General features: G+C 32.2%; 1 protein-coding gene across 3 annotated transcripts; it reads right to left on the bottom strand.

The window, feature by feature from the left end:
• Positions 1–7,246: 7,246 nt before the first annotated feature.
• On the bottom strand, positions 7,247–10,093 carry LOC101209435 (protein WHAT'S THIS FACTOR 1 homolog, chloroplastic). Of its 3 annotated transcripts, XM_031880316.1 has the most exons (3): positions 9,785–10,093; positions 9,555–9,602; positions 7,247–9,148 (listed from the first exon to the last, which is right to left on the bottom strand). In XM_031880316.1, the coding sequence occupies exon 3, from the start codon at positions 8,942–8,944 to the stop codon at positions 7,742–7,744; it is 1,203 nt and encodes a 400-aa protein (XP_031736176.1). In that variant the 5' UTR covers positions 8,945–9,148; positions 9,555–9,602; positions 9,785–10,093; the 3' UTR covers positions 7,247–7,741. The 3 variants fall into 3 exon arrangements, with proteins under 3 accessions (XP_031736176.1, XP_011654449.1, XP_004139581.1); XM_011656147.2 differs by lacking the exon at positions 9,555–9,602 and having other exon boundaries at positions 9,775–10,093; XM_004139533.3 differs by lacking the exon at positions 9,555–9,602.
• Positions 10,094–11,404: the final 1,311 nt, after the last annotated feature.

Genomic DNA, 11,404 nt, shown 5'->3' with positions numbered 1-11,404 from the left:
TACTCTTTTTCTATCGTTTCTAAAAAAAGAAAGAAGAATACTCCGTTTCCATTACATTGTAGAAAGCTAATATGTATTTCCATAATTTTCAAACTTTTGAGTTTTTACGAACATAAGCATAGCCTTTTTCTTTTTTAGCTTAAATGGTTAACGCATAATGGTTATAATTTCAGTGGATCACAGCAACAAGCCCATTCAATTTGATTCAGCAGAGAAATAATTCTTGACATAATCATCGGCGATAGTTTAAATTATCTGTTGTGATATTCCTACTTAACTATTTGCTCCTTGAAGAAATGATTTCGGGTGTAGTGATTACAGAAAAATAATGGCTACTAAACGTGTGTAGACACTACCAATACCATTTACATTAATGTCGGGAAATTCTTACTTCTTGACTTACTTTCTTAAAAAGTTAGATTCGAAAACTTAATTGATTTTAAAAACTTATTTTTGTTTTTGAACTTTTGGTCAGAGTCTCCTTTACAAGAAAAACCACTTACTTTAAAAAATAGAGAGTGTGGATTTTGTTTTAGTTTTTTAGATTTGATGTTTTTATGTGTGTTTAGCAAACAATTTTTTAAAACTAGTTTTTGATTCTATGATCCAAACGGTGTAATTTTTTAGAACAATATTTTTATGTTTTCATTGTATTTATCCATTGAATGTTACATTTTAAAAAGTAAAATTATATTAAATACGTATAAAACATTTAGAAATATAATGTCATGTTATAAATTCAACTTAGTAGTAAGGAAATTGTTAAAAAAAAATAAAAGATTTGATAAATTTATAGAAAGGAAATTGTTAAAAGTAGAAGATTTGATCAATTTACATTAATAGAAAAATGATTAATAGAAAAATGAAAAAATGATTAATAGAAAAATGAAAAATGAAAAATGAAGTGTAATAAATTTTGTATTATAGTGGTTTTGTTTTATGAAGTATAAATAGTTTGTCAATTTTTTCTATTTTTGAAAAGACTCTTATGTATTATGCAAGGCTAATTTTTATAAAAAATACTTATTGTGTGTAACAAAATCAAAAGGCCCATGGAGCTGTATTTTTAAAAATTATTTCAGGTTTGTCTTCATTTTCATGTTTTTTTCTCTGTTTTGTGATTTTTTTTCTTTCTATATTTGTCTTTCTTCTCTTTCATCATTTTTCGTTCTCTATATTTGGTCTCATTACCTCGCGTTTGCCTACTATATTAACAATATTTGAGAAATATACATATTATTCATTACTAGGCTGCCAAGTTTTTTATAAAAGTTAGCAGCATCATTTTAAGAAATCAACTAGTATTTTGAAAACCATTTTATAGCACTAAAATCGTAATCAAGCTTTAACATTATAAATTATGCTTGAACACAAACTTTTTATAGAAATCTATTTTTGAAACACTTTTCATTTGAAATCATCTTTCAAAATAGTAAAGTAGAATAAAAGAACTTTTAAGAAGAAAATCATTCACCACACTTTAACAAAAATATTCATCTTTCTTCTCTTCTCATGAAGCTTTCTCGTGGAACAAATTACCTTAGTTAACATTTTGTTTTGCTTCTTCTCAGCCAAGCAAAACATCAGATTTCTTCTCAGTTTGCCAGCTTCTACTTATTTAATACTCAACACAAGCATGCTTTGACTTCTTAATCTTATACGTTAACCTCCTATCAAATTAGATTTGATATTTTCTTTGCTAGACTTTACTTTTTGTCTAACACCACATCGCAAATAATTTTAACCACTTAACACTCTTCGCAGATAACCTTATCATGTGGTTATGTTTTTACTACAAGAAACTTTCCTCGCGAATTAACCAACTTTTACTCGCTTAGAACACTTATCGCGAACTTAAACTTCAAGGCTTCCTCGCGGATTACTTCATCGCAAAACTCTTGGTTCTTATCGCGAAGACTACCTAAATGTCTAGTCGTTTTAGTCAAAACTTCATAACTTATATTTTTTTTAGAGCTTTTAGACTTATAAATTATACTGCAAACCCTTATTTTCTCAAAATTTCCTCGCGAATTAACTTCTTAATTATAAAAGATTTTATCACTTAATCTTTTCCGTTGATTTATTCGAACACCAACTCCCTTAATACTTAGTTGAATGTTACTTCCTATACTAAAATAAAGAAAAAAAGGGTCTTACAATCAGTAAGAAGTTTACATATTTTAAATGAACAATATCAAAATTGGTAACCCAAATGGTAACGGTAACAAAAACGATGAAGTCGTTTCACTGGTGTGTTCGTTCTAGTGTGCACTACAAAATTGGGATCCTGCTCAGTATCAATAAGCTTAAATGCTAAATGCGACTCCAAACGAAAACGATAATTAATTAACATACACTACATAATTAATTTTCAATGCACACTTTGGAACACTAACTAGGGTTTACAGGATGAGACAACTTGTTTGAAATCAGAGTACCTTTTGCACAAACTAGTACGTAATTCAATTTTTACTGACATGTTTGTTATGGTTTGTTTCTATTTATGGGTTAGTTGTTAATCTATGCGTTGTGTTGTTTGTTTACTGCATTTTTTCTCTTATATATATTTGTGTTTTGTACATATATGCATATTCTTTCTTGTTTAAATTGGTTAACTGTATGTGTTTATAGATATGTCTTGACCTACTAATGAAAGAAGGAGGAGGGTGTGTTGTTGTCAACATGTTGGTTATTATGGTTTAAGAAATACTAGCAACATGTGTTTGCAGAGACTCTACAAATAAAATACTAAATGCCCAACCAATTGGCAAAACAAAGACAGTACACTGATAATCTTTATTTATGTATAAATGCCAAAAGATACAGTAGAAGAGATATATAAATAACGAACAATGACGATAACAAACATACCAAACCTCTCTAGGTTAAGCTAGTCCTCTCCCTAGGCCGTAGCAACCTCTCCTATCAAAATGATGACAAATATTAACCTAGCTCCCAATCCCGATAAGACCCTATTTATAGCTCATCTCTCACTCCTCCATGTGGGCGCCACTCTCACGTTCTTTTCCTAACATTCCTTGATCTTTTGCTACGTGAGCTTTTACGTTTTTGTCCCTCCTTTTGTATGTATGGACGATAGGGGGCCTTACAATACCCCTCAGCTCCAGGTTCACCTTGTCCTCAAGGTGAAAGTTAGGGAATTGTTGGTTCATTTGGAAAACTAATTCCCATGTTGCTTCACTGTCCGACAGCCCCTTCCATTTGATTAACCATTAATTTCCTCCCAATTTCTGATTCCAACAAACTCCCAAAACAGTTTTGGGCCATAATTGCACCTCAAACTCTTCCGTTAGGATAGGTTCATGATGTTGGACAGCTCGTTGTTTACCCAACTTAATTTTTAACTAAGAAATATGAAACACATCGTGGATAATGGCTTCAGGAGGTAACATCAGCCTATAGGCAACTGCCCCTATTTCTTAAATAATTTTGTAGGTTTCATTGTTGGATCGGTATGGCAACCCTAGAGGGGGGTGAATAGGGTTTAAATAAACTTTTTGACAAATAAAAGGTAAAATCAACTAATTAGATATTTTTAATATTTAAATAAAGAACTTTGTAAACTTTGTTAAATAACAAGATTGATAAAAAGATATGAATGGAAGTATGCAATCAAACTCAACCAATAAGAATATGTAACTAAAATTAAATTAAAAAATAATTAGAGAAGAGTTAGAGAAGAAGACACCGTAATTTTATAGTGGTTCGGTTAAACTCAACCTACATCCACTTTCCCAAGCACCTCTTGGGATTTTAATTGAAAATCTTCTTTAGACTCTTTCCACGAATTTGAGTCGAACCGATTCTTGCTCCTTTTTCGGGTTCAAGAGCAAACCCGATCCTTTCCACGGGTTAGGATCCAACCGTTACAATATGTTGAAGTTTTTAAATCACAAAAAAAAAAACTCTCTAAAAGAGTGAGTATACAATTTGAAGCTCACAAATTTAATCCTCACAATACAATAAGAAACTCTCAAGAATAAGATGAACAGAATAAAAATTGGAAGCTTTAGAGAGAATAACAATGTTGGTTTTTTGCTTGAGGATTGTAAAGATGTTGTGATCTTGTGTAAATGTGAAGTATTTAAAAAGAGAGGAAAGATAAATTCAAAATCATTTAGGTCATTAGATATAAGTAAAAGAAAAATGAATGGTTGAGATTTAAACTTAATTAGCCGTTAGACACGATACAAATAATAATATAATAATATGTCTTTTCAAAATACTTTGTTTAAAAAGAAATCAATAAAGCAACTTCACCATCTTTAAAAAAACTAGTCGTTAGACACAAGAAAAAATAATAATATTAAAATCATTTTCCTTTTAAATTCATTTTCTTTATAAAAGCCAATAAAACATAACAAAAAGCCACATTTGTTACTCCTTTATTGCTCCAAGTGGCTTTCTCTAATTGGTTCAAATTGAATGCTTGGTCGCCACGTCACCATCTCGGGTATTTTTCCGTTAACCTTCTTTTAGCAATATTTTCTTCATTTGAACTTCGATTTGGGTGATTCAAGAGGCGTTAGAATCATTTTTCCAAACTCTACGATATGGTCTATTCAAATTAATAAAATTGTCAATAAAAAAAAAATCAGATTTGTTATCATCAAAACATAAATTAATTGAATAGTTAAAATAAATTAATTTGAGATTAATGGCCAAAAGGCCAAAAAGCCAACATTCATAATACTTAGGAGCTAACTTTTCACACTTCTTTCGAGCTAAGGAATGTTGTCGGTAAGGTCTCAATTTTAAGTAAACTTCATCTCCTACTTTAAACTTTAACTCTCTTCAATTCCGATCAGCCATTTTTTTCATCTTGTTCTAGGCTACACACATCTTTTCCTTTAAAGCATTGATGACTAAGTCTCGTTGCTTCAACATTGTGTCTACTTCATTGTTAGGAGTTTTCTTATGACCATAGGACAACAAGGGAGGAGAGAGTCTGCCATATACCATCTGGAAGGGGGTCACCTTGATGGACGCATGGAAGGTGGTAATGTACCACAATTCTGCCCAAGGAATCAATCTATCCCATTTTCTAGGTTGTTCATTATAGAAGCACCTTAGATAAGTTTCAAGACATCTGTTTACCCTTTCCATCTGTCCATCTGTTTGTTAGTGGAACGTCGTACTCCTTTTTAGAATAGTCTCCATAGCTGCAAACAGTTCTTTACAGAAATTACTAAGAAAGATTTTATCTCCGTCTGTGATAATTGACTTTGGAATGTCATGCTTGCTTACTACTCTGTCAATGAAAATGAAAGCAACTTGCTTAGCCAAAAAATGATGTCTCAGTGGTATGAAGTAAGAATACTTACTCAGTCAGTCAACTACCACCCATGATCACATTAACTCCTCCAGCCAGTGGTAACCCCTCAATAAAATCCATGGTCCAATCTTCTAAGATTCTATCCAGAATGGGAATTGGTTGAAGTGCCCTAGCTGGCTTGGTCGCTTCATATTTGTTTCTTTACATCGGCCTTCATACCCTTCCAATATAGTTCTCCATTGATCCTCTTATAAGTTCTTAAAAATCTCGAGTGGCCCATGAGAATAGAATCATGGAAAGTATGCAGGAACTTTGGTATAACTGTAGAAGTTTTAGATACTACCATTCTTCCCTTATACAATAGCCTCATTCATACACTCCTCCAAGGTTTGAGGGTGCCTACTAATAACTTCTGCCTGAAGAGTCGGTTCAAGACCCATCACGAATGCATCTAAGAGCACAATTTTGACCATGTGAGGCAGTGGAGCAAAGTATTGGACGAATTTCTTGACATAATCATTATAGGATCCATCTTGTTCTATTCGAATCAGTCTCGCGTTTAAGCTCTTCTGCCCGGAATCTCGAAAGAATTTGAACATTCTTTCCTTCAAATCCTTCCAGCCTTCCACCTTCTTTCTATGATTACTCCAACGATACCAATCTACTTCATCTTGTCCGAAACTAACCACTGCTACTTTCACTTTTTCTGCTTCCGGGAAGTTATTAATTTTGAAAAAATGTTCAGCTCTAAATACCCAGAACTAGATATTTTCCTCTATGAAAATCGACATTTCCAGTTTCTTGTACTTGCTTTAGTCAACGTTCATTACATTGTTTTCAATTTTAAAAAACAACACATTTTGAAAATTCGTTAAACTTGTTTTTCTTCCTTCATTTTGTAGATTGACCACCAAAATTTACTTAGAAAAATAAACTTTTCTGACATTTTTATATGTCTTCAATTATTTTTGGCTTTTTCAATAAGATCTCAAGTGGGTAAAATTTAGAAAATATATAAAAAAAATCAGTGTTATCTCAAGCCAAATAACCGATATTCAATACATTTGAATTTCCTCAGTTAAATCTCAAGCGTACTAATAATACCAACACCCTATATAAATACAAATCCGCAAAATTTTATCGTTACTACAATTTTAAAATCGCACTGCAGTTGAGACCCACCCAACAAATCATAATTAGTAAATTTATTTGAAATTTTAGAATTTTGAAAATTCATATAATTAGGAAATGCATAAATTAAGCTAAAGATTTGAATAATTATGTAAAATTTTGACATAAAGATTTGTTAGAGATAGATACCAAAAATTAGATAAGATTTGATTTAAATTATGGAAAGATCAAATAATATTTGAAAAAAATTGTTAAAATTCGATGTTAATACGAGTTTCACCGAACATGCAAAAAACAATCAATGACATTCGAAGATTTCAAATTCGAGAACTATGAAATGAAACTATTCTAATAAGTTCTTAAAAAGATGCTAATTTTGAGAAGTAAACTAAAAAAAAAAGGTGGTTTTTTTACAATTTTTCCTAACTTAGCCTAACCATCGTTTCAACAACTTTTTTGTAGGTATTTGTGTGGCATAATCAAAGGAAAAAAAAATTAAGTACAAGTACAAATGACGGGTTTTCAAATTTCAACGTAAGACAAGTAAATAGGTGTTAACATTTGAGTTAGTAAAGATATCATTCTTGTAAATACGAAAGAACTCCTTTAGAATAAGGAGCTATTTGATTTCCTTGGATAATGAACAAGTTAGTAATTAAAAATGAATTTCTTATTTTTAGTCGTCTCCTAAGGTTCCACCCTCCAAGGAGCCCTGTCAACCACTCCTATCGTGGAGAGTGGAACCTTAGGAGACGACTAAAACACATAGAGAAGTTGAATTATAACAAGTCATTGTCAAACCAAGTGACTGATGGCTAATGAAAGAATAAGTGGTCAAGGATCCTTCATCATAGCAACATAAGGGCAGTCCAAGGGGAAAATACACCGATTCACACATTGTTTTTGAAGTCGCTCATGGCTATTCATTCAAACTTCAATGAGCTAAGCACCAAAGGAAGATCTTAACTTAAGATAATTATCGTTTGAGACAAATTCACTTTAGCTAATCAAAGGAGTTTTTAAGAAGATTTTGTGAAATCTAAATTATGTCAAACATCTTCAGATGTACAGGAATCCCAACTCAACTCCTATCTTTGCCAAAAATATTATAATGTATACACCAACCCCAACAGTTACCCGGTAAACTTACTTACGAGAATACCTTGCTATTTCCTCTTTACATCCTTCTTTTAACTGGTGTATGAAGACAGCAAACTACAACAACGACCTTCAATACTTTCATATCTTGGGAAATCCAACGAGGATTAAGCTTTCCTTTAACTTTTCATGCATTTTTTTCCAATAAATATGTGATTATAAACTAACTTGGTGTGAATTGCAACTCATGTCCCTCCTACCACAGAGTGAAAGAAATCTATCAGAGTGCAACAGCAAAGGACATTTATCAACCAAAATTGACCCTTCATAGCCTTCTTTCAGAAATACGGTACTCCTTGCACCTTTATTAGTGATGTAGAAGATTCCCTGATGCTTTACTAAGCAAAGCAATAGTTTAGATGGTAGAAGAAACTCCCTATGAAACGCATCCAATTGTGTTGAAGTCATTCTTTTTTCCATTGTCAAACTTAGAAACTCGTGAAGAACTGCGACCACTCTCTTTCTTGTCTTCGGATCAGCTACATCAAATCTCCTTGCGTTCAAGTACGGGGAAGGAAAATCCATTTTCTGCCACCTTTCAAGATGTTCAAGGTAACTCGTGTTTGGCCTAAAGCCTGAAGGAAAACACATCTTGAATGCAAAAGGACCAGAAAAGTTGCCATCTTTTGAGATTCTAACTCTTTTTCCATATCCACAAGAAGATAAATCTCTAGCTTTAGCAAATCTATCCTCTCGAGCACAAATTGCAAGTGAAGAATCCCAATTTTCCAAATGTAGATGAGCTTTCCCATCAACTTCCTTCACTGAAAAGAATTCAGGGTACTTAGGAATCAATGAAGTTTTGAAGTCACAAGGCAAACCCAATTCAGATGCAATGAATTCTATATTCTCGAGCGGTACTCGACAATCAACAGACAGCATCAACAGCTTCCTCAAATTCTTTACTAAGATTGGTTCCATTGCACTCTTTACCTTATCTTCTTCACTAGCAATCATTTCAGCTTTATTGGAGAGCCTAACATAAGGGGGCACTCTACTACTTCCAGAACCAACATAGAAGATCGAAGAGTACTTCTCAATAACAGCCATGAAGTTCCATTTTTGGACAAATCCTACTTCTTTCTCGAGGTCCCTCAATAATATAAATTTGTTCTTTTGAGATTGGATAATGTTAATAAGCTTTAGTATAAGGGATGGCTTTTTTTGCAAGTCCATAACTTTGTCCAGTTCAGCAACTCTATAATAGATTTTTCTCTTTGGTCTCATTCCACCGCTAGATTTGTGCCTCATCAAAACCCATAGAAAAGCCGACTTCTTATGATCAAAAACATGTGTTTCAGAAATTGGGTAAGAGTTGGGGTATCGATTTAGGCGTAGGAACATAGATTTTCCATTCATTTTAAACTCCTAAACTCTGTGGAACAAAATATCAAATAGTTTGTGGGCAAGCTCAAAAGTCCCTTGATCGAACAATACTACATCCGATTCTGATGTGAAAAGCTATTCATTTCTCTACTGGGAATTTCAAGGACTTTTATCAGATTCAGTTTTCACAGGCAACACCAAAGACTGGAATTGGCAATCCTTCTTGCAAATTTTGTCCTGAAACGTGGCAAAATGGAGGCCTTAAAAAAGCTGACAAGTTTCAGTCATATTATTTACTGTCAATTACACATATTGGCTAACTACAACATAACATTTTCATCTTTAAAAAGAACTACAACATAACATATATTCCCCAGAACAAAATTTGACATATCCAAGAAGTCCTATCCACAAGAAAAATTTCACCCAATACTCAAATCACATAAAACATACATTCAAACATTCAAAAATGCTTTCAAACTCCTAACAAATCACTATATATAGTCAACATTATATTTTGAAAGAGATCCGACAACTATTTACCTCAATGACAACCGAAAGTTCACTTCCTTGAACAAACATCATTTATAGCCTAAACAATAAACAATCATACCGATAGAGCGTTCAAGAGGGATATTCTTACCTAAAATCTACCATGAACTATAATGGATAACTCCGAATTAGTCCAAAACTACAACAGTAAGATTCCCTGAGGTTAGAAATTAATCTAACGTACTTTAATCAGGTCCAAAATGATTCAACGCATGCTAATACTTACAATTAATCGAATACTTCAAAATTCACCCGGAGATTCTAAAGACTACTAATTTAATTGGAAATGGCAAATGAGCATTGATGCTCACCAAAGCTTACCCAAATGGACTCTGATAAGATGGTTGGTGTTCGAAAGTGTTCAAACTTGCAGAAACGCATGCTATGATAGGGGGTAAAGTGAATTGAGACCAATCCGAGAGTGGACTACCGCTGAAACTCGTCGAAAAGGATAGAAACGTTGCGAGAACAAGACAAAGAAGATAAACGCTGGCGGCGACTGCACGACGCCGTCGTGGAAGTCTCGCCATCGTCGACCATTTTCTCGTGGTCAGCACTGGTGAAGGAGGAAGGAAGAAGATGGGAAAATTGGAAAGGTCGGATTTTTATTTGGAGGGTTAGGGTAAAGTGTTTTGGGAAATTCACATTCTTTTAACCATCTTTTTAAGTTTGGTGTGTAATTTTGAACTCTTTTTGAAAATTAATGACCTATTCTAAAATAACCTAAAGTTAAAAACTAATCTCGATAGGACATAAAAATACGGTAGTTTTGAACTCACATTTTATCTTTTTTGTTTATATATATATATTACACGTGGATTCTACACTTTCTTCTTTTCTTGTTATTTATATATATATTAATCGTGAACTCTACATCTTTCTCAATTTTTTTATTATTTATATATTGGTTTTGAACATTACTCAGTTGTATGACAAAATATGTGATATATATAGATTTTGGTCAATAATTTATTGACTGAAATATATTGTCGGCTATATATGAAAAAATTGAAGTTGTATGAAATTATAAACTTGGACGAATAGTGTTTATGTGTGCAAACTACGAGTATATGACAGAATTGAAAACTTAGGAACATTAATGAGATACTGATTTAATAGGTGAAATTTGTAAGTTAGCTAATATGGGGTATATATGAAATAAAACGGTGTATATGTGGTGATTGGTACATTCGAGGTCAATTTCAAATGACTCTATAATGTGGTATAAAGGATATCATTGGACATATATTTATGAACAAATATAATAAGGTGCATATGGAACACACAAAAAACAAACATAAATTCAAGAAAATTGTAAACTTGTTCGTAGAGGTATATGAATGATATGACAACATGTCTGATATATATAGATTTTGGTCATATTTATATTGTCTGCTATATATGAAAACTATGAAGTTGCATGAAATTAGAAACTTAGACGAATAGTGTTTATGTATGCAGGATAATATATGACATAATGAAGATTCAGAGACATTGAAGAACCACTGATGTATAAGTGGATTAATTAAGTGATCTAATTTGTAGTATATATGAAAAAAATTTGATTTATATGTGCTAATTGATACATTCAAAGCCAATTTCGAATGACTTTGTAATGTTGTATGCAAGAAATAATAACAAGGTGCATATAGAACACACAATGAAACATAAACATAAATACATTAAAATTTTAAACTTTTGTTGAGAGTAGTAAATAATGAAGCGATATAAAAAGAAGAGAAAAAAAACATAAACCAATAATTGGAATATGAGAAATTGTCTATAACATAATAAAAGTCTTAAATACAATAGGACGTACAAAGTTATTAAAAACCTAAAGGTAATTTTAGAAAAAACGTATCATTCGACAATAGATCAACCTAATTCAATAAAGAAAGCCTACATCTCTTTTGGTTATAACCAAATCGTTAACAACGACAC

Source organism: Cucumis sativus, chromosome 1, assembly GCF_000004075.3.
Source record: "Cucumis sativus cultivar 9930 chromosome 1, Cucumber_9930_V3, whole genome shotgun sequence".
In the NCBI taxonomy this organism is placed as follows: domain Eukaryota; kingdom Viridiplantae; phylum Streptophyta; class Magnoliopsida; order Cucurbitales; family Cucurbitaceae; genus Cucumis; species Cucumis sativus.
The sequence above is the reverse complement of the archived record's forward strand: the minus strand, read 5'-3'. Positions and strand labels throughout refer to the sequence as shown.